Below are 25,357 nucleotides of genomic sequence, written 5' to 3' on the forward strand. Positions count from 1 at the left end.
GACTACATTAAGTTCTTTTTGAATTGCATCGTTAACAGGTGTAGGGTTGAGTGCACTTACCAAGCCCCAAATACAATCTTCTAACCTTGGATAAATAGCTAGGTCAGTTTTCTATTAGATACTTTTGGTACTATTATCAAAAGGCACAAAGAAGGGTTGTGACCCAATTCTTATGAAAGGAGGTGACTCTTTCACCAATGAAGTATAAATGAGAAATCGTTTCAAGCATTCAATGTTCAATCATCACTCCAAAATCCAACAAAACAAATCCTCCATTCATCCATCAATCAACAATCCCTAAAGAAATCAAGCAAACAAACAATCAGTTAGGTCAATCAAATCATCATCAATCATCACTTCATCTTGTGAATAAGATAAAAACAATCCAGCAATCAACCATCACTTTACTAAATCAACAATCTTAGATCATCATCCACCAATACCTCAAATCAACAAATCAAAGGAATTCATTCAATCAATCATCACAGACATCAATTTGGAAATACAAATAGAGAGCAGCAACTTGTGTGTGTGCGTGCGTGCATAGGGGTGTGTGAGTGTGTGTGTGTGTACTTGTTACATCTGTTTGAGAATAAATCTATTAATTCATCAAGAGATATTTTGCTGGCAATGATAAAGAAATTTCCTTTAGGAACATATTTTGAAGTTCATGAGACCCAAGCATGCCCACCAAGATGACTGTTATGCTTGTAGGCCAGAGGCATTAAGTGCCCCTAAGTTTGAGGCCCCATCAAGTATGCCACTCTAAGATGGTTGGAGCCATTCTCATGGGTTGAGGCGAGTTGCATGCCCCCAAGTCAGAACAAGGACAGCAACCTCCAGGGTGGACTGAGGGATGGAGGAGACCTTACGCTTGTCATACATATGGACCAAGGGCATTGAGTGCCCTTGGGCTTGAGAGTCTTATCAAGTAGGCCACCTGGGATGGATGGATGTGAGCTCCGCGCATGCTCTCAGAATACAAAAACAATTATCCTTGGGATTGCAGTATGCAAGCTATTCCTAATACATTCCTAATATGATTAAATATTGGAATATAATTGCTCAAAATGAAATTGATGTGGAATTAGATATTAATATGGATTTATGTAATTAAAAAGCTATTATGGATTATTAATATTTATTGTAGTAATATAAGTTTCTAGTGACTATTGACAAGTGCAGATCCTAAACCAAAAATAATTCCAATTAGGATCTTTAGAGTGGGCAACTTTATTACAAGTTTATGTCACTGAGCATTATGCATTCTCATCTTGAAGTTGATTTTTTATTTTTGGGCTTAATCCAAGTAAATCCCAAAAGGGACAGACATCACATGTTCACCTAAACGTGTAGGTCGACTTGCATTTACCTTGGATATCTGCATGTCCATAAGATATCTAGTGTTGCTGTTGCTCAAGAAAGGTATAAAAATGGTCCAACATTGCATTCAAAATTTTAATCAATTGAGAAAGGTTCATAAAAATACCAAATAACAAGTTGTGCAAACAATTATGAATTTGTGTTCACAAAAAAGGTTATTTATCATTCACGGTCGTCCAATACTTGAGCTTAATGAAATGGTAAATCAAGATACAAGGTATATGGGTACGTGAATCTTTATCAGAAAAGAAACCTTGAGCTAGGGAGATAGAGGCATGATGCACATTTAATCTAGCAATTAAACAAATAGACTACCCCTTATAAATCAATGTTTCAGCAGTAGGAGAATAGGAAGTATTAGGTGCAACCACATAAATGCAAGACCACGTTTATCATTAAAGAAGAATGCTCCTACCAAAAAAATGCAATGTCAATGCATGTGTGTTAGAAATTTTGGCATTCTTCTAGATTGTTGAATATTAGAAGTTAGAACAAAAACAGACAAGAATTCAACCTTGAGCTGTTGTTGCCCACCATAGAAACAACAAATAAAAACCTTCAATATAAGCTGAAAATAAAAAATACAATGGTTTTGAATCATACTGAACTCAGATTGCGTATAAAAATAAAAAGCGTACCTGCCCAACTCCAGCAATAAGAAATCGTCCAGACTGTGCAAACGTAAGTGAATTAACAAATCCGGTCTGTTTTCCACATAGCACAACAAGGCATCTATTCAGATAACTGACATAACATGAACATAGGCTTAATATTTGAAACAAAATAAAGTATAGCCTCAGAGCATATGAAATGCACAAAACAAGAAATATAGCATAAAACATAATACTAATGGAATCGTGATTGTGTACCAGCCTGAAGACCCAAAAATTTAAAATAAGAATATAATTAAATATCAATCTGAGAGAGAGAGAGAGAGAGAGAGAGAGAGAGAGAGAGAGAGAGAGAGAGAGAGCGGAAAAATGCAGAGAAATGACAAAAAGATTGGGAGCACAAAAAAATGGAGCAATAAAGCAGAATAATATATCAATTGAAGGAAAGTCTCAGGAGGCAAGAAGAGGAAGGGCAAGAGGTGAAAGTCCAAAATCTGCAAAAGGCTTCTTCCAAGTTGAGTGTGAATCAAAGATTCAAAAAAAATCAATAAGGGACACCTTGGCTAATGGATCGAGCTGGATTCTACATCAAGGATTAGGAGCCAAACTTTGACCCTTCTAACCACAATGTTTTGAATACACAATTGTGGATTAGAATGTATAACCGAACTCTAAAACTGGAGCTCTTTGCTCCTGGTAGGACTAGACAATTACCTATACACTTTCATAATGGCTGATAAAATAAAATCATAAAATGATTTTGGTTATATGTGCACATTTGTGCCTTCCTAAACCTACCACACAATGCCATATTCAATTGGAATCCGGACCTAAGAAAGGAGCTGAATACAAAAGGATGAAGTCAAGGGTTGTTAGAGTTCTACCCTAACTGCTCAAAATGTGGTCAAATCAAAGAGAATTGCTAAAGAATTCAAAACAACTGCTAGCCTTGGAAGAACCGAGTCTCTCGAGAAATAAGAAACAAAATCAAACCCCAAAACCTGGCAATAATTAGGTAGAAATGGAGATTTGCAAATAATATTGCATACAAATCATACTTTGTTAGGGGGATATTTGGATATATAAGGACAATCTACCTTTGATATCACCTTGAATCTTTTTGGAGGTGCAAAAAAAGTAGGGGAATATTCACCCCTAGGGAGAAATGAGAAAAGGACAAGGAATCGATCAGCAAACAGCCCACCCAATTCCAAATGAAAGATAAGCGGATGCAATACAAGGAGAAGAATAGGAACAAGTGCAACAAGAGATCCTCAATTATCAAACATGAAATCACTTGAAAAGAACGACACTAGTGATGGTAAAATTAGTAGTATTACCTATATCTTTGCTCAAATTGAATATTTTTCTTGATCAAATGTATATGGCCCAACTATATGCACTAATAAAAAGAGTTCGGGAACAAATTATCATCTTTATTGATACCATTCATGTAATGTCCCCTTTCAGAACTAATATTATATCAAATCGAATATTTTTCCACAATTAAAAAAGGATTCAAGAAAATAATTATCATATTTATTGATACTATTCACGTGATGTCCTTTTTCAGAACAACTTATAGTTTGCTCTGAATTCACAAATCCAAAATGAAGCAAGAGCAAAAATGCAGTTAGAGTTGTAATTCTTAGCAGTTAGAGTCGCAATTCTTACTTAAATAAGATGAAATAAGTTGTATGAATACCGAAAGTCCAATTTTTCATATCAGCTTGATCTCTTAAATCAATCTCCTTTATCAAATGTTATTCTTCTACTCAGTCTACTCTCAAAATCTGCATAACACTCTTTTACTGTTATTCCTCCATTTTGGCTTGGAATGATAACTCTTGTATACTTTATTGGTAAAAGGGTCACCACATTTCATTAGAATTGAGTCAACACTTATCAATGCTGCCTTTGAGAATAATATAATATTCCCCAAATTGCTCTCCCTAAATGTCCTCAAATGAAACACTTGCCCCTTCATATCTTGCAATGTGAGCTTGAACCACACCTCTTCATCGTGGCTCCCTTTGCAAAGGTTTACCCCTCTTTGGATGAGACAACCCTTAATAATTATGCCTTTGGAAAGAGTCACAACCCTTGAAAATTGGCCCTCTTTCAAAGAGTAACAAACCTCCAAAATCACCACGTTTTCAAAGAGTCACAACCCTTCAAGACTTTTGACCTTTGAAGGAATCACTTCCTTATTTTCTTCTTATTTCTATTTATCCTCTTCAATTAATCTTCCTTGCTTCACACCTTCCATTTTATACTCTCTCCCCCTTTCAAATGAAGTTCTCCTCCCACTATATATCACATGTTTGATCGAGTTGCACCTTTTCATTTCATGCCTTTTGACCCTTCACCAACTTAACTAAAATTAATTATATTATATATTAATATTTATTTTATTACTTTATATTTTATTTTTATCCTTTTATATTTTGATTTAATTATGTTAAATCCTATTTCAAAAAGGGGACGTTACATGCCCTTCCCAAATTTGCTCATCCTCAAGCAATGATTAAATGATCATGGAATCTCATCCATATCCACCTTCCACTGCACAATTATTATCATATGTGTTCTCTCCCTTATTTTGAAAGTGAATTATGATCAATAGTAGAAACTTGACAAAGCTTGAGAGAATTTTTTCTCTCTTCTTCTAGAAAAAAGATCAAGCCCATCTCATAATGGTGTCAATTGAATTTGCAAATGCCAATGTTCGCATGATAGCATACCACAAATTCATATCTTTTTGTTCACTCTTAGTTATTCTCTTCTTCTAGATCAACTAAAAACATAAAGCAAAGCATGGATCGTACACTTGAAAACATGATGCATACACATGAATGCGTGAAAACATGGAGCATTCACAAAGAAAACAAGTGAATATATCGAAACACAAAGCATAACATTAAAACACAAAACATACACATAAAAAAAATGGAGGGAACACATGAATATAATGTAGCCAAAGTTAACTTGGTCCACAAAATAGGTAGGAAAGTCCAACCAAGACCAGAACCATCTCTTAGGGTAATCAATTCACCACTTAGGCCACATGAGGCAATAACATAAAATCGGGACCAAAACCATCCCTTGGGGTAATCAATTCATCATTTGGCCCACAGGAGGCAAGGACGCCCAACCAGAACCAAATCCATCCCTTAGGGTAATTAATTTATCATTTAAGTTTTTAACCCACAAGAGGCAAGAATATTCAATCAAGACTAGACGCATCTTGTAATGTCCCTATCATAGATCACCACAAGTTGCAGAGAACATTAGCCTATCAATTAATATAACAACCCTTCATCATTTATGCCCTTTAAAAGAGTCACAACCCTTCATAATTGGCCTCTTTGAAAGAGTCACAAGCCTTCGTAATTAGTACCTTTTCAAAGAGTCCCAACCCTTCAAAACTTTTGCCCTTTGAAGGAGTCACATCCTTATCTTTTAATTTCCTTTTTTTTCTTCTATTAATTCTTCCTTTCTTCATACCTTTCCCTTTTTACTCCTTTCTCTTCCCTTTCTAATGAAGTTCTCTTCTCTATTTATATATGTCATGTTTGAAGGAGTCACAACTTTTCATTTAATGCCTTTTGAACCTTTATTGACTTAATTTTGTATTGTTATATTTTAATATTATTAAATTTTTATATATAAATTATTTTTTGTTCTCTTATAATTTTATTTTATTATTACTTATTATTAGGTCCTATTTCAAAAAGGGGACATTAATATATTATTAATGAGATAATTTAGCGGTTGTTAAGAAGGTGAAGCAATCATTAATGAGATAATTCAACAAAAATATATTATTAATGAGATAATTTAGCGGTTGTTAAGAAGGTGAAGCAATCATAACTGGACTTTATATTATTTGTAAATGGAGCAAGTTTACCAAACACTAAACTAAAAGACGCACCCTTAACTTGGATAAATCGTCATTTGAGTTTTTTTAATATAACTAAAGATACTAGATCAGTAGCAACTGGAAATCTTTCCCACTTGTGCATAAAGTATGCTTGTTATTCTTGGATCTGACCACTTCTCAATTTAGCTACTACACAAAGAAGATCAAAACCTAGATCAATGCCCGTTTGAATTAGAAAATATGTGGCTCAAAGATCCAAATTTCAATTCCAGTATGGAATAACAACGAGCTGACGCTAAGTCACAAGGTTCTAATTTGGGTTTGTAATAATAAAATTAAGATTATGCAAGGGTACAAATTTGAAAAAACAAAATCAACATTACAATCGCCTTATATAAATTTAATTATTTTGAAGTAATATATCCACAAAATTATCAAAATAATTTAACATTACCTATAAGAGTTTCTGGATTAAATTGTGTCGAATAATTTTGCATCAATGTTCCAAATCACACTCAATTATCCATCATCAAGATGAAAATAAGAAAGCATAAGAAAAATAGGATAAAGTTACAAACCTAAACAAGTGAAATAGAGTGGGAGAGGTGGAAAAATACAATTGTAGAGAACTTGTGATGCAGGAGCATCCTGGGTTTCTTTATAATCCTGCACATTAGTTCATTCTGCCTAGTTCCAATTGGGCCGACTTCGCTCACATTTAATTTTGGTATAGTCAAATTATATTTGATGAGGGCCGACTTGTGGTTTCTCCATGTTCTAGAATTATCCGTAAGCCATTTTGGCAAGTATAAGTAGGGTGTTTAGGTTTAGGGTTAAGGTAGACTTTTGGGGAGAGTTCAATAGAAAAGAGATATGTGGATTTAAAAAGCTGATTTGAAGATCTGGAAGTTGTACATTTGTAATTGGTCGTAACCCAAAAGGCCTTACAGCTGGGCATGTATGCTGAATATTTGATGAATCAATAAATATATCCTTGTTCTCCCTCTCCTTGGTGCTGTTCCTCGTGTTTGCTTCCGTTGTGTTAACTCTTGTAGGGTGGTTTTGATAGCTGGGTGTGCCTTTGGCCCTAGTTATTCATCCCTTGCCTGCATCAGTTGGTATCAGAGCCCGAAGTTCATCCTTGTGGAGATTGGATCGTGTAGAACCCTGATTTGGATCTGGTTGTAGGGTGGCAGATCTGTGGATTTGACCTATAACTTGCAGAGGGTTACGATCTTGCAGGAACCTAATTTGTAAAGATGGTTCTTGGTAGAGGAAATAATGTTGATAACGCTATATTGAATCAGTTAAGACAAATTGCACCCAGATTAGATGATGTGGAGACAGCCCAGAGGAGAGGAACGCATCTTGAAGATGTAAGTGATGATGAAGCAGCAACACCAGACCATAATCCAGAATCTGAAGAAGATCGAGATGAGGAAAGATTGTTGCAATTATTGTCTAGGGCAAATTCAAAGCCTGCTGTAGAAGTTGTCCCTTATGATGGAAAATTGGATACAAATACTGTGCTAGATTGGATCTCTGATATGGAGAAGTTCTTTTGGTATGAAAACACTCCTGATAACAGAAAGGTGAAGATTGCAGTCACTAGGCTGAAAGGTCATGCATCATTATGGTGGGAGCACTTGCAAACTAATAGACAAAGGAGAGGAAAGGAGAAGATAAGAACTTGGCCAAAGATGGTGAACAAGGTAAAGAACAAATCCCTTTCTGCTGATTACCAAGTTAGCTTATTGAGAAAGATGCAAAATTTGAAACAAAGGGACATGACTGTGAAAGAATATACCGAGGAATTCTATAGATTGGACATCAGATCTGGACATGTGGATGATGATGTTGAGAAAATTGCAAGGTACATTAATGGATTGAGACTCTGTATCACATGAAAAGTTCTAGTAACACTATGAGGTGTTCAAGTCATTTCAGATTGACAGGTCTAGAAAATGTGTAACTGCTATTGAAAACATCCCCAAATCCATCATAAGCCTCCATGCATGATACAAGTATTATGGTGAATGGTCATATCCCCCCCATAATATTGATGTAGCCCCTCTATCATATGGTGCGATAGTGAACATTGTTCCAAATATGCAGATTTTTCCAAATTTGACTTTATGTTAGATATATTCTAGAAGTGTTTAATGATATTTGTCTCTTCTGAAGATGAACATGATTGTTACCATCCCTATTAACAAAACATTGTTCAACTGGATCACGTATTTCCTATCTCAGCTACCGCTGTGATGACCCCTTCCTTTTGGTAAGTTTTCTCTCAATTTGTTTAGGGTGATAATATAATTATCTTATTTTGACAATAGACGTTACACTCTTACACTCTTACTCATTGAATCAACATTCCCATTTCATACTTCCTTATCACTAAAATTATGCTATCAATTTCTTATACAACTGGAGACCATATTTTTGTTATGATGACATTTCCAAACCATTTTCTTCACAATAATCAATGTCCTCAAATATGATTGCTGTCTAGTTCGATCTTGGTTATTGACTTATCATAGATTGGGATGATACAATTGCAGTCTTTAATAGTGCCTTGTGTTAATTTGGATCAGTTTGGATTTTTCATTAAACTCCTCAACTAAGTAAGAAATGGACCGACTTCCTATGAGACCCCCATCATTGTTTGTTTATATGTGGCAAAAATACTGACCGTATGTTCTAAGTGATGAATCGATTCCCTTTTCTCCAATTCAGTGATTATATCAATAATAAGCATCACAAAATTCTTCTGTGTCTTCACCTTTCAGCAAATACCCAAAATAGTTGATTTAATATTATTCCTTGGGTCGATACTTATGCTTTGTTAGCATGTTATTTGTATATAATGATCATCAGTAGTTTCTGACATATGCTGAATAGACACAAAGTCTGAATCTTCATTCGTACCATTGACTATGTATTCTTCCATGTGTATTCCCTGGTTGGATATTCATTGTCTGATTATATTCCAATCATATGGGATATTATTCGATTTATAAATTGTAATCCCTCTTTTTCCATCATAGTCATCTGCGACTAATGAATTTACCCTAGAGTTGAATTTCTGTCTGATAGCTGAAAGAGAAACTGAGATTTTTTATGATATATAATTGTGAGGTTCTATACTGGTCGCTGATTCTGACTGGACCTGACTTATGTGATTCCTTCCTTCTTGATTATTTCTATCAATCATTTTTATTAATTGATTGAGGTGTCATCCTAAGCTATAGAAAACTGGATAATATATATTGATGTCTGAATTGAGTCTAATCATTGATGCTTATAGTACCAACGCTGCCAATAGAGAATATTGCTGGAGCATTCGAATGAATCTCTGAGATAACTTCTATTAATATTCATCTTCCTTTACAATTCAGCAATGGTAGGTTTTTGTGTGAAGAGAATTTTGTTCAATTCTAGTTTCTGCACTGTGTATTTAAAATATGATCTGTAGAACAAGTCTTCAAATGATAGTAGACCTGATTCTCTTCCATAGTGTGGATGCTCAATAATAGGTATCAATGTAAGTCTTGTTTGATGAGTCAATCCTTATATTCCATTGACTCGAGTATACGTGGTAGTAGGTTAATTGTGATACCTTATCTTCTTTCATTCCCATAGCTGAGATGAAGTTTGTTTTGCCGGCAGATACCTTCCATTTTTGTTGTTTGATAATCCTCTATGCACTATACATATATAATCTTTATTATATCAACATTGTATCTTATGATTAAATCAATCCGACTGTAGCTATAATCTTAACAATATGCACTCAAATGCAAGGAAAGTTTTACATCAGAAGTTAAAAAGGCAGAAAAGCAAGCCCTTAATGTAACATATATTTGCAATATGCAATAGTGCAAGACAATCATCTTTTAATGAGTCGAATTAGATAACCTTAGCATTTAACTTCAGCAATATGAACTTCCCACTAAAAATATGCTCACTGGTGCTATTTAAATTTTAATTAGGCCTTTTCTCATCTGACATTGACTTCAGAACAGAAAAAGGTGATCTCATTTCTTACCAAAGGTATATCATGCACAACTTTAAGGCTTTTACTGCTGTTCTCAATAGCCCACAATCGCACAATTCCATCACCAGCCCCTGATGCAGCAAGATCACTCCCTCTACACACTGCAAGAGCTCCAACCCAGGACTCTACAGAAGAGCTACTTCCCATTTTATGTGTTACGTTACCATTTCCTGCATCCAAGCAAAAAATTCAACACAATGTTTTAAACACATAAACTAGAGAAGAAAAGAAAGAGAAACAAATGAACCAAAACAAAAGCGTGTTAAAAACATAGACATCCAAAAAGCAGTAACAAGGTCCAAACTTGCAGGTCGTGTAATGTCTCCATTTTGGATTTTTTTTACAATGCAATTGGTGTTGGCTTTGCAGGTTAGTGTCAGCCTGATCAGAGGAATAATTTACCAATGAGCTTAGATGGTTTAAAGGAGTCATTAGTACTTTCACATGTTATTTACGACTTCTGGTTGTTAATGTTTTCGAACCAGAATACAGGCATGTGATAACAAATGACACAATAACTTATCCTGAGAAAACCCTCCTACTCAGGGGTGGAAAATCCAGCCCCACAAAATATAGACCCTTTTATAGAAAGCTAAAACAAATACACAGGGCTCTTAAACTTCTGATTATCAATACCAAACAATCGATCAGTCAGTAGTATACGAAGTTCAATCACTTCAACTATGCAGATACAGAATATAAAAGTTCTTCAAATGAGATTAACTAACTCACTCAAATCTGGTTTATCACAGATCACATACATACAAATACAATATCATAAGATGCGCTTGATACAGAAGATTTACTCATATTTCAGACCAGTAAATATCTATGCAGCAAAATGATCAAACACCCAATACTCTCTCTCAACCCAATTTCTCTCCAACTGAACAGTATAATAAAGGCACCAATGATTTATCAATTAATTATATCTCTTTGAATAAATGACATTATTTCTCTTGCAACAAATTTGGCTAGTTACAGGGGTTGTCTTTACAGTCCACTCATCCTTGATTTTTAAAAAAATATCTACCATAGAGATTCCGGAATAGTATAGAGAGAGAGAGAGAGACTTCAAGTTTGAAGAGCTGCAGTTGTGACACTTATTTTGCCTAGCATAATTGCTAATTGCACCTTCCTATGCAAATTAATTCATTTTGTTCAATGTTGTCTTTTTTAACCTTTCTCAATAGATCAATTATTTTTGTTCAATGTTGGCATTTTAATCAAACAGTGGCATGACATTAAACCCAAATTTCCAATTATCATTTACAAATTGCTTACCAATATCATTGCCATCATTAACTTGTGATGATGTCATTTCTTCTGGCTTTTCCTCAGCGCCATGATTCTCTGAGAGATGTTGAATACCCGCATGCCCATGTGCACCTTTTGCAATAAAAACCGGTTTTTTCCGCATCATGCTCCAAAGTTCTATGCTTCCATCATCAGAACCTGATATAAACTCTTCATTGTTGACAAAACAACAACATTCTAAAGATGCTGCAGGTCCTCTAAACACTAACTGTGTCTCCTCAGGAATCTGCACACCAAAGTTAGTCATTGGGGAGAATCTATTAAATAATCAGTAAACCATAACCATCACACAAGCACTCTAAAGAAAAAAGGCCATAAATAGATTTCATCATAAAAGTTGAAGCCACTGAATGGATGGTGATGGGAATTTCTAGTTTATCTGCCTTGAACATCATTAGTAATAAATGATCCATCATTTTATATAATGTCAACAAATAAAATACTAAAACTATACAGGGAAGCTAGAAAAAAGGGGTAAAATATTGTGAAAGATAAAACGAACTTTTCACAACCACGGGAATGCTCCATAATATAGACACTAGATTGGGAGAATGATATGATGAGCTAAGCACCTACACCATAAGATCATTCAGATTTTCTAGACAAGAAGTTTCAAAGCAAATTACAGCAGATCTTGGTATTTGTTTCATGACACACAACACATACTGATAGCAAAAATTTCAGAATACTATCATCAAACACCTCAAAAGAAGTGACATTATTTTTTAATGTAAACTTGAGCTGCTATATAAAAAATTATATATGAAACAGGATATCTCTAAGTGCCTAAATCCTTCCACCAATACATTAAAAGATACCTTCCATAAACGCAATGTGTGATCACGTCCAACAGAAAGAACTCGTTCTTTTCGCAAGCAATCTACCATTAGGATTTCACTTTGATGACCGTAGAGAGTATCCATGTACAATCTGTCTTCTGCACTCCACAATTTGATTGTGCGATCAAATGATCCAGATATGAGTTGCTGTGTACCTTGCCGAAAAGCTAAACAAGACACAGCTCCCCTGTGACCTGGAAAGGCCTGCAGTAAATAGAGAAGATTAAAAATTGAATGATTGCTCTGCCCAGATTAATAATGGATAAGCACTAGAGGTTATGAAATTTGTACTTGAATATGTTCTCGTGTGCGGGTATCCCATAGATGAACAAAACGATCTAATCCTCCAGTAGCCATGTACCGGCCATCAGAACTGATAGCCATTGATAGAATATGTTTGCTGCGCTGCTTCCTATTTAAACTTTTTGTAGAGGCTTCCTTGCTAGGCCAGTCATATTTCTCACTTGCACCTGTTTCAACATCCCAATGAAAAATAGTACCATCTTTTGATGCTGAGAAACCCTTTGAATCATCTTCTCTTAGAGCTACAGCTGTTACAGACTGCTTGTGTCTTTTAACAACTCGCCACTCTACCTGATTGGAAGGCTTCACAACCCTGTTGAGAATTGACCTTTAGCATTCATTTATTATACGAAACCAAACTAACATACCACAACATATTGTCTTGAATTTCCATTTACTAAATGAATTCTTTTCAAAATTTTGAAGGGCTAATCAATAATTTCCCGTGGCACTTATTAGAGAAATTTGGAATTTGGAATAATTGTCCACTCAATTACTTACTACTTCAAACCATCATACGAGGCTATGCATTGAACTCTTTTACAAAACTCAGCACCAACCACACTATCAACATTTCTTTAGCAAAAAAAAAATATTACCAATAGGCTGGATAGCTATTCAAAATTCATGATATAAACATCAAAAAAAGAAACTAAAACAGCTATAAACATTCATGCGCATAGACTTGTTCCTTGAATGAAGTATGCACACATGTAACAGAATCAAACGACTAGGCAGTTCAGTTGAATACAATGCCTTTTCTGGAAGTAGAGAAAAGATAAATGCACCAGCAAGCTATCATAACATCTACGAAAAAATTATCTTTAAATTGTATTTTGTTAATATTTCATTGACAATCAAGTAAACAAGCAAGTATTTTTAGATTAACAATCTTCTGTTAATATTTCAGATTATCATAACTACTAATTTTAAGTGTTTGAACCATTCTCTGGTGAATGAAACTCAAAAACTTTAAAATAAAAGCCCTGGTCTAAATAAACACAAAGAATCACCTCAAGAAAAAAAGTTCTTATAATAAAAAATTTAAACACAAGAGGTTTGAATCTCCAGGCCATCAAGTTGCTCTTATTTGTCGCATCAACAATAATACACAACTAAACCAATATACAGTTGAGAACTCCAGACACCAATAAAAATAACTAAAAGATCATTGTAATTTGACGGCATACAGTCAACTGTACTTATTTCTGGTGCAAAAGCTTAAGCTGTATATCCATGGCATCATTTAGAGTTGGATCCACACCCAAAAGAAAAACATGCAGAACTTGTCCCAAAAAGATAATTTCTGCAATGTCCCTAAATTTAAGTTCCACTAAGGCCATAGCTAAAATAAAAAATGTATAGTACTGCAAAAATGCGAAGTACTATAACAAAAATTTAGGTACTATAAAATCATAACTTCAACTTGCAATGTATAAACTTACTGATAACCAAAGCAGAGTATCTCATGGTTTAGAGCCCCATAAAAGCATAACTCGTTTGGGGAGTAAATCCACAAACCAGAGGAGTGGGATTTTTAAATCCGCAAACCAGAGGAGTGGAATTTTGGAAAAAATAGACAAAAATCAGATATAGACAAAAAAATGTGAAAAACTCAAGAAAAGCAGTCAAGAACTGCGCTTCTTTTTTAATTAAAGGACATTTCCATAGAATGGATGAAAAGGGACATACATAATGATTCAAAGCACTTGCACAACCTCCTGATATATTTTAAACTTGGAGTACTCAAAGTTTTAACCGTGATATTGTTTGTTTAGAATTCAATCAAGCTATGATTTGAACAACAAAATATGATGTGGCCTTTCTTATTTTTCAAAATCAGAATGAAGCTACGAAAATCTTCATATTCATTTAAGTAGAATTCATTTGTGATATTGCTATCAAGATTCGTCTGTGTAGTTTTTGAGTCAAACTCATTGACCCAAGTTTCATGAGTAGTAGTTTACAATATTCCATCTCACATAAGAATGAATGGAACACTATGCACTCATTACATCCAAGTGGTGCTCACAAACGTGAACCACTAGGACTTCCCAAAAGGTCACCCATCCCAGTACTACTCCAAGCATAAGTGCAATTAACCATGATTGTACCTTAAGAATCATTCTTTAGAAAGCCTCTTAAACTCATCAATTGATAAGTGGGAGATGTTTTCCACAGAAAATCTAATCGTTATATTTACTATCAGGATTCATCTATGTAGTTTTTTAGTCAAACTCATTGACCTAAGTTTCATTAGTGGTTCGCAAGAACCCATCTCTTATGAGATTGAATGGAACAATTAGCATTCATTGCATCTAAGTGATAAAGAGTGAAGCACCAAGACTTCCCAAGTCGTCACCCATCCTAATAGCGGTCTAGCTCAAGTGTGTTTAACAACGAAGTTTCCTCCAAAGTTAATCCCACTTGGCTTGCAACCCCATTTACATAACCTTCAATATGTGTTGTGCCTTATGAACCATTTATTGGAAAGCCCCTTATACAAATCAAATAATAAGTAGGCCATATTTTCCACAAGTAGTCAAACTATGATATCTCTATCAAAATTCATCAGTGTAATTTTTGAGTCAAACTCATTGATCCAAGTTTCTTGAGTAATGGTTCTCAAGAATCCATCTCTCATGAGAATGAATGGAACACTTAACACTCATTGAATCTAGGTGATGAGCAGAGGTGAAGCATCGGGACTTTCCAAAACATCACCCATCCTAGTACTATTCCAACTCAAAGTGCACTTAACCACAAAGTTGCCTCCAAGGTTAGGCCCACTTTGTTTGCAACCCCATTCACAAAACCTTCAGCAAGTGTTCTGCCCTATGAAACATTCCTTATAAAGCCCCTTAAGCTCATCAAATGATAAGTTGGAGATATTTTCCATAAGTTAAATTTTGATATTGCTAATAATTTTTGAGTTAAACTCGTTGACCCATGTTTTGTGAGTAGTGGTTCACAAGAGCCCATCCCTCATGAAAATGAATGGAGCACTAACCACTCGTTGCATCTAGGTGAAGCTCGTAGAGGTGAAGCATTAGGACTTCTCGAGAGGTCATTCATCCTAGTATTATAGCTTAGACATGCTTAACCATGGAGTTTCATCCAAGGTTAAGGCTACTTTGCTTGAAACCCTGTTTGCAAAACCTTTAACAAGTATTGTGCCTTATGAAGCATTCATTAGGAAGCCCCTTAATCTCATCAATTGATAAGAAGGAAAATTCATCATTTAGAACTCTCTCAAGTTCCTTTCATTATATACACTCAACAAACAATTGTATACAAAGTTGGCATGACATACACATATGTGAAGTGATACATACACGTGTATATAACAAAACAATTCTATATATGTTGAACATAAAGACTGAGCTGCGTGAATTATAAATTTAATTTAAGTTATAAATATTGAGCAATTTCATAAATCATAAGAACTTATATGTCATAATTGACAAGCCTAAAGTGATTTATATAATTATCGACGGGTTCTTTGTTTTCTCTAAAATAGATAGTGAAAAACAATGTTACCCTGCTCTTTTAGATATATTGCAACAAATAAGGAAGCTTTGTTATGATCTTCTTTTGCTTCATATTGCAACAATTTAAATATTTGAAATTCACATAAACAAAATCAATGTTAGAAAAGAAATATTATCAATCAAGTTATACAATATATTCAATGCAGAGAGGAAAAATTTCTTTGTAATTGCCTATCTCTCATGCCACTTCCCGAATCTACAATACTTCGCGACTACGCAAAACTTTCAACCCCACTTTCCCAATTGCATCTTGAACGCCACGCATCAATTTCATAGAGAAACACGTCATATTTTTGCAAGTTTTTCCCATCACAATTGCTATTAGAGTTTTCGCTAGTTTCCCGTAATTATTTTGCTTATCAAATTGTCACTTTTTGCCAATTAATCATCTAATAAATTGCAAAAAAAGTTGAAAGTCGTTGACCAAAAATCCTTGATTTTTGGGAGAATGAATCACTGCACATGCCAACTAATGATTAATCACACATAATCGTGATTTTTTGTCATTTTTTGCTTCTATGCTATTAATATTTATTAATAGACAATAACAATTAATATTTTGAAACTACTTTGTAATATTAATTATAAACTATAAGAGTTTGTTGCTTCTTGTAAACGGGCAATCTATAATAGTCATAGTTACACCGCCTTCGGGGACGGGGGGACGGCAGAATTGGGGGGCAAGTTCCTAGGACGGGCTTACAGAGGGGCCTCAATTTGGGGACAACGGGGAGACGGTGGCAGGGGACGGGGCGTTGTATATACTATACATACGATACTTAAAATGCTAGTTATGAAAAGATGTATTGCAATAGAAGATATAAAGATGTAAAAGTGTCAATACTTGAACATTGCATTGAGTTGGAACATCGAACATTGAACATAAATAGTCAAATCAGCACATAGTAAACATTGGACATCCCCCCATCCTCAGTGAAGGTGGCAGAAATTGACGGTGTCGCTTGGGATAGGGGGACAAAGTCCCCAAGTACCTGGTGCATCCCCTTCTTCGAGATGTGGGGCAAAAGGGGAGGGACGTGTCTCCATGTTACTATGATAATAGTGCATAATAATTATAGTTTCATAGCCCAAGTCCCCGGTGCATCCCCGTCTCTTCATAGCCTTTGCTCATTATAAATTAGAGGTTGCTGGCATTTGGAACACAAATACCAATCTGGCAGCGCTTAGTACATTTGCAGCGATCCTTCGCGAAAACCAACAAATAATGCTCCTCAACCAAAAGCCAACTACTCTACAATTATTGGTGTTGTCTATTATGATAATGGTCAAGATAAAGATGTAATCAACACATGCACCATCTTCATCTCCCCCTTAAAATCCACTATTATTAGATGCATTTTCCTTTTACAAGTCACTTCAATGACTTTGATTGATCAACAACTAAAGGTTTCCATTATTCCATCCATGATATGGATACCTCTACCTCATCCCACAAATTACTTATGGGCTTCAATGGATCCCTTACGAGGTTCGTCTTTTGCAATTAGTTGTCACATACCTCAAAACCTAGGCACTTGTACCCTTTTCAATCTTCATTAATTTATCTGAGCATTTTTTGCCAACATGGTGAGAAGAAAATGTTGAAAGTCAATCCCTTTGCATAGATACATCTATGAATGTGATAATTGGCAATCTCTTGAAACTCTTGTAAAATATCATTTCCAGCTATTTGATTTGGTCTCGTGTAAGAACCATGGATTGTTCTTTAAGTGTGGCCAAAAGTGGGCAATTCCTCTACCAAAAGTTCAAGATCAGATGGAGCAAGGGGGCTCATTTCTTGAGGCCCTCTCCACAACCCAAAACACATGTTACATCACCAAATGTAAAGAGCTAGCCTATAGAGATTACTATAACAGTGTGTCGTGGTCCCCAAGAAATTGAAGATGAGGATATTCCTTCCAAATGTCCATTTAGCTCTTCTAGAACCCATATGACTACCATTTCCCCACGTATATAAATCACCAAAAAGTGTTATACAGCACAGCTGAGATATTCCCCACATGCTAAAAGCTCACCGCTAGTATTAACGAGAGCCTCAACATGTTTTGGATGTGAAACATTGACATCTACAGCATGGCCAAGTCTACCTCCACAAGCAATGCTCCTATACATCAAGCACTACAGCTGACTTCTATCACAGACTTCTGTAACTATTTATCTACCCCCTTTTACCTCATTTCACAGTTCTTGTATGATTTCTGCATGTTTTCCTCTATAGAATCATATGCGACTATATTTGAGGATTGTTTTAGGTTTGAAAGTTGCCTTTTAATGAATACAGTTTTGATTTGAACTATGAAAACTCTTCATGCCTATGACTATATAATTGCATGCTTGTATGTATTACTCATCTTGACAGATTCAAAGGAACAAAAAGTTTCCATATTTCTGAAGGAATTTAGACAACTACTACAACCAACCATATGATACAACTTTACGTTTGCAATATATCATGCCCATGCTAGAGATCATGTTCTTAATAAATAAACCTAGGATATACAATAAAATATAATGGCAATTCATTATAATAGGCCACCGCCAACCATATCTACAAGAATTAAACAGAAGAAATTTATTTTAAAAGGGAAAGTAGAGTTAGAAGAAATTATAAAGCAATTTAATTTTTAATAGGGTTGACTGGAATATTTTTTATCATTAAATAGCGGCTAGGGGCAGCGCCCTTGTAGTAATATCTAAAAAATCACATCATTGGGCAAGAGACTGTATTCAAAATGTCCTGATTATTACTTCTATCTGTAATTCATCTACCCCTCAACCGAACATCTTCTATAAATCCTACTAAACAACAACCCATCCAGGCATTTCCTTGGCAGCACAAACCTTGACTAGGCATCCAGGGCCACACTTAGAATGAATGGCCAAATCCTCTTTCACAAGTAGCTCCAAACTAGAGGAGGCAACACTGATATCTTTGACCTGAACACTCTCCTCATCCCTAGCAAGACCTTCCAAAACGAATTACTTCTGCAACCAACCAGGCCACACTCCTTTAGTAGGTCCATCAATTTCTTCAGAAAAGTATTGCATCTTGCCACCATCCACCGCTACACAATTCTAGAACCATCCACCCAGCAAAGGGGATATCTCTTCACTTCCTTCCCTCATTGACATATCACATAGTAGACTTTTAGCAAAGCGATCATCTTCTTTTCATCAATGTTCTCCTGCATATGGTCTAATTCATCAAGGAAATTTTCTTGAAAAGCTTCGTACACAATGCAACCATATCCTTCGCTTCACCAACATTGTTCAAGACTGCAACAAACATTGTCGTAATATCCATATTCACACAACAACAATGCTCAGATGAGAGAAAATCCCCGCCCAAAAGCCTATGTACTGCACAGACAACCAGCCCATGGCTGTAGATCAGAAGCTTTTCTGCCATTTCTCTAATTAAAAAGCAGTGCCCCATTATGGAAAGGTGTGAGTCCCCCAACTCTGGAAGCTACAAGGGTGAGCAAAATGCATTTGTAGATGGGAGCATTCAAGACATTTTTGGAATGGAAATCGAATAAGCAGATCAGCAATTTGGATTATATATGAGGACCTATTAAGGAGTGAAAGACAAGTCAATATTAAGGAAGAGAACTGCAATCAGCAATGACACAGCAGAAAACTCAGATGAGTTTTCTTTTCAGAATTATTGAGTTGAATGATAATTAAATTTCATCATTTTTTAATATTTAAGATACAATACAGTTTTCAACCTAAATAGGAACTATTGTTCTAGGGCAAAAATAGGAAATGTCCCTAAAGAGAAAACTACACAATATTGCCCATGTAAACTGACACTAGTTCTGTTGCTCCTTGCAATGTCTATCTTGCTTCTTTAAAACGCTGTCGTGCTCAATTTCTACCTTTAGGACTGTCTCTTAACCAAAACAAAAATCAAGTGATTTCATGAACTCCATTGCTCGATGTTCTTATCAAGAAAAAGTTTTCTCGCACGTGATACCTTCAAAATCATCCTCCCAATTATTACCTTAGCCAAAAAGAGAATTTTATCAATCCGATAAATAAATTTAAATGAAGAAGGGAAATACCTCGAAGCAAGAAGACGCTGCACACGGCCGCTCTCTTCGAGCTGCTCCTGCTGAAGAATCTCGGCAACAAGCGAATCCCGTTTACCCCTCCGCCCTTCTTCATCTTCATCTTCTTCGTTTTCCTCATCCTGATCTTTTGTTATTTCCCTAATTTTGTCCAGATAAGCTTTGGCCAACTTAAGTCGCTTATCATCAGCAGTCTCTGTATCTTCCAAGGCGACGTCTTCATCTTCTTCCTCCCCATTTCTGTCAACAAAATCGTCGTCGTCTTCTTCGCTGCTGTGAATCTCCTCCCCTTTCCCTCTTTGTCGTTTAAAGGTTTTATCGTTGAAAAATGGGTCATTGCCAATTGCAGGAGTTTTTCTTTTTCTGTTACTTCCTCCTCCTCGTCCTCCTCTTCCTCCTCCTCTGGATACATTGCTCTTATGGCACTGCTGGTTTTTCTTCATATTAAACATTGTCGGAAATCTTGATCCTTTCAGCTCTAACAATGGCGGCACCTTCCTTCAGAAACTCTGTGACTGCCACTGCATTTTTTCATCGGCTTAAACCTCTGAAAATAAATTTTAGGTTTTGGGGGACTGAATCTTGCCTATGCGACCGAAAAGAATTAAATTGGATGGAAGGAATATTTTTTTTTTTAAATTATTTAACATATACTTTTACAAATCTACATAACTATATAAATTTTACAAATTTACATAACTATATAAATATTGGTAGACATATTACAATACTTTTCAGATTAATTTGAAGTTGTTTTCATTTAATTTTTGATAACTAGTTTTAAAAATAGTTTCACATATAAATAAGAAATCTATTGGTTGTAAGTTGAGTATGATCTTCAAGTAGGCCTTCCTTGTGTGTAGAAGGTCATTTTCTATTAATAGCATTTATTTCCTTATCCAACTTTTTTTTCTATAGGGTCTTTATTTCCCAATGGCCAACCATAATCAAAGTGTTCAATGTCTCCAAAAATCGTTGGTGGTCGAACATGCGTCTTTCAAGGAAGCATTACAAGAAACCCTCTCAATCCTAGATGGAGCACGCTTCTACAAGTAGTGATCAACCACATCCACCTCTACCAAGGACTTCAATGGGTGTAAGGAACTACCTACCAACGCTTAAACCTAACCAACAAATGGTCATGGCTATTGATGTAGAAAAATCTAAATTAAAGAGCTCTATTGTATTTCTAGCAACCCAGGAACTAACTAATCTGCCTTCTCAAACTTTTTAAAATGAGTGGCTTCATAAAGTGTGGGGAAAAATATTAGTTTTTCACTTTTCATGCTTTCGTATGTTACAGCAAGGATTGTTTTGGGGTTTTCAATAAACAATAATAGCGAAAAGAAAAGTATTAAGACAGTTTTGGAGGATAGGTGCCTATAACTTTTGGGTCATCTCATGGTCTCCATAACCTATACAAGAGGAGATTTTTGCCCTATCCTGCCCTTGGTGGCTCTCTAATGAAAACATTCCTCCATTTTTGTTCAATATTATACCTCGTGCTCTTTAACTCATTATAAATGTTATAAGGGTTGATAAAAACTAATTATCTTCTCCTCCATACTAATGCAAGGGTCCTTATATCTCTCAACCCTAGTCTAGACATCGCCAAGGGGGGGGGAAATGATTTGGATGATCAATTGGTTTCTTGTTTTGTTACATTCCTTGGAGGAATCAATGTGTGCTTCTTGTGTAGGACAAGACGTATGTGAAGCTCTTGTCCACTAATCAAAAGAAACTTATTGCTAACCCTAAATCATTAGAGACTTGCAATGGTAATTCTTACCTTAATAATCTTGCCAAGAATACTCCAAATACATAGCCCTTTAAATTTGCTTCTCATACCCCCTCTAAGACATCTTCCATCAAACTTTATGGTCATTTCTAAAAAACTTGACCACCTCAAAGTTGCTTTCTCGGAAAAGGTGAACCTGTCACTTTGTACACCAGCTAGACTCTCCCTAGGGGTCAAAACCTACTTAAGGCCAACTCTTGAAAAATTGGTTTGAAGCCCTATGATCCTCATCCTAAACACGGGACTAAGAATGCTCAAAAACTTTCTATTGAAAAAATCACAAGGGTCCTTGATCCTATGTTTATTAGTAACAGATCCTCCAAAGGTGAAGGTTCCTCACCCCACAATCCTACCTCCATGGACTAGGCATCTTTGGAAAAACATGTCATTTCACCCTTAGTCCTAGATAAGAATGGTAGCAAGGTTGGAAGTGTCCACAAGGTGACTAAGAACGAATCTAGGATTTTGGGTAGGGTTAAGAATTTAAACAACGATACTAATATTGTAGTTTCTTGTGATGGCTTGGAAGCCCTTCAAAATATGCATGCTAAAGAGAAAAAGCTCTCTAATTTCTCCCTTGTGATCATCTTGAATCTTCCTCCCCCACCTCCCCTTTGCAAGCATTTCATTTTTGCATTTCCCCTTTATGTCTCTTCTAACCCTGGTACCATTAAGATTCAAGAGGTAGAGCCAAGTGATGCTCCTTAAGAGATGTTTCATGCACTAAAATTAGGTAAAGAAGATATTAATGAGATCATTATTGTTCTCGTCAATGCCACTCAAGATGAACCTAGCATTTTTATTTTTAATGCTCTAAAAAAGAAGGGGAGGGAAAGGATCAAAAGGTTAAGAAACACTTTGGAAACCCCTATTCAATACTTGGACCCCTAAGAGGTTGTGATTAAGAAGAAGAGAGGGGGATTGAAGGACTCCTTTAATAACAATAAAGGGAATAAATACCAAGGAAACAACTCCCAAGCTTCTATAAGAGCTTTTATAACACTCATGGATATTGATTTTTAAGGTTGCCTATGGACTTGAAATGTATGTCATGGAATGTCATGGCCCTTGATTCCCCTAATAGGAAATATATTATTAAAAGATTTCTTATGATGAATAGAGGAAAAGATGTTATCCTTCTCCAAGAAATTAAAGTTGTTGATTTTTATCAAGATGTATCCCTAAAATGCATCTCAAAAGATCTCAAATACTTCACCACATCTCGCCATAAAGGAAAAGTGGGGTTGTCATTTTTGTTGGCCCTAAGTGGAGCAAACATATTACCAATTGGGAATGTCCTCCTTGTCACGGATTAATCTAAATAATTTGGATCATTTTTAGATATAGTCATGAAAAGATTGGCACCTATAATGTATATGCAGAAAATGACCACATAGAAAGAACTGAGTTGTGGAAATGGATGTTCCAACTAAGAAACAATTCATGGATTTTTGGAAATGACATTAATATGATTGAACCCCCTTAAAATGAGGTTAAAGGGTGTCATTTTGACTAGAATGGTGCAGACAGATACTTTTGGTATAAAAAGATCAATAAACACAAGCTCTTTGGCAGTTTGGATAGCAATAAGACTAACAACAAAGCTATATTGTATACTGAGTCCAATCTTTAACTAGGGGATAAAACAATCTTTTGCAAATTGGATAGATTCTATGTTGATAAAGATAAATTCAAAAGGTTAGAAGTGAATGGCACTAGATCCTATTATTTTAAACTTCTTGGGTCCATTACACAAGGTTGTGACAGAGGACCATCGTGGGTGTAAGACCAATCTTGCATCACCCAAAAATATTTCCTTTCTATTTATTGAACAAGGGTTGTCTTACTGCAAAGTTGTTGTTTCTAGAGATTTTCTACTTAGTAAATTAGTCATACAAGCTCAAAATGTCCTAATTTTAGAGGTGGATGTTCATCTTGGATATATCAGCCTATCAATTAAGGCTTAGTGCCATATGATAAGTATTTGTGGATTTATTAGGTATTTTTGGTGTGTAATTTTGGTATAAAAACTTCAAGCTCACCGTTGAAGCCCTTGGAGACACTAGATGAGCTTTGAAATGGGGTCAATTTGACCTTCTGTGTGTAAAGCCTTGCAAATCTTAAGCCAAGGATTATGAAAAGTGGTTATAATAGCCAATTAGAGCAACGGTTCAAAAATTATGGCCTTCTGAAGTAGGGTTGACCAAAATTTCCAAAATAAGTGTCAAAAGTGTATCGGGCCTATTCTATATGGAATTTTAAAGTTAATTAGTCTCAAGGGTAGGGGTTTGATGTCTAGAAACTTATAATTTTTGCTTATGGATTTGATTGTGTTTGTTTTGTTTAGCATCAACGTTTCGGATCACACTCCGTGACCCATCATCAGGATGAGAGAATGCAAGAATATACGATTCCATTCTTGCATTCTCTCATCCTGATGATGGGTCACGGAGTGTGATCCGAAACGTTGATGCTAAACAAAACAAACACAATCAAATCTAGAACTATTCCATTCTTGCATTCTCTCATCCTGATGATGGATCACAGAGTGTGATATGAAATGTTGATGCTAAAAAAAGCCAACACAACCAAATCTAGAAGCAAAAATTATATGTTTAATGGATTGTGGAAATCTAATAAGATTGGTCTAGAAACTTCTCGGTTGGTGTAAATATGTCTATTTAAAGAATGTTTGTACATTGTCTAGGACAACTCTGGGTGATAGTTCATAGCTCTATGTTGCAAATTACTGAAAGGAAAGTGCCCATGTGGGTTTGCATATTGTATTTCAAAATTTTGTAATTATGCATTTGCGGTGACAATAAGAAGCATGTTGGTCATTTTTGCCTTCCCGCCAGAATCACCACATTTGAATTCAACGTAGTAACGTTCACAAGTTTTAAATATTCAAATATTCAAAAGGGCGCAAAATACTTTAGGCTAACCTTATGATATTTCTTCCTTGCGCATTTTAATATTTCTATGGGCCCGCAAGTCCCCATCGTCAAATCTAAGGAAGATCAACGATTGGCGCTATCTCGCTATGGGAAGTTGCATGTTGTTTTTCCATAGGAACATAGCGCCTTTTGGCCATGTGTCGGGTGGGTCCTCCCTTTCCTTGTTGTTTCTCCAGCGCTGAGTTTTGATAGATCCACGGTGGGCGCTATAGCACTATCAAAAAATTTGTGTTCCTCGCCGTTAGCGACATAGCGCCCGGACGAAAAATGATACTACAGCGACATCAGAAGCAAGGTGAGTCCCAAGCATGCCCCGTTGGATATCAGTGATGAAATTTAGCGCACACGGTGGGACCTCTGGCAACGTGGAAGGATGACTGTTCTTGGAACAAGGCTTTGATTCATCGCCAGCTGGGCAGTTCGTTGATGTCAACAGTTACCTGGACCCACGCCCCTTTTGAATGCATGAAGATTTCCTCACCCTCAGATCAGTTTGGATCAATGGTGGGTGCTATCTCGCTATGGAAAACTGCGAGGAAATTATCCATAGCGATATAGCGC

At 35.8% G+C, this 25,357-nt stretch overlaps 1 protein-coding gene across 1 annotated transcript in view; it reads right to left on the reverse strand.

Annotated features, from left to right (window-relative positions):
• Positions 1-20,493, reverse strand: part of LOC149558787 (U3 snoRNP-associated protein-like EMB2271) — a 45,625-nt gene extending 25,132 nt beyond the window's left edge. Inside the window, exons 1-6 of the mRNA XM_089832851.1 lie at positions 20,036-20,493; positions 12,385-12,709; positions 12,073-12,297; positions 11,222-11,480; positions 9,929-10,107; positions 2,022-2,087 (exon numbers count right to left, since the gene is read on the reverse strand). Coding sequence (XP_089688977.1) covers positions 2,022-2,087; positions 9,929-10,107; positions 11,222-11,480; positions 12,073-12,297; positions 12,385-12,709; positions 20,036-20,493 — 1,512 coding nt within the window. The remainder of the gene's footprint in view (positions 1-2,021; positions 2,088-9,928; positions 10,108-11,221; positions 11,481-12,072; positions 12,298-12,384; positions 12,710-20,035) is intronic.
• Between the last annotated feature and the right edge of the window lie 4,864 nt (positions 20,494-25,357).

This window comes from Cupressus sempervirens, chromosome 5, assembly GCF_028749045.1.
Source record: "Cupressus sempervirens isolate cs-2001-9-10 chromosome 5, ASM2874904v1, whole genome shotgun sequence".
Classification (NCBI taxonomy): Eukaryota; Viridiplantae; Streptophyta; class Pinopsida; order Cupressales; family Cupressaceae; genus Cupressus; species Cupressus sempervirens.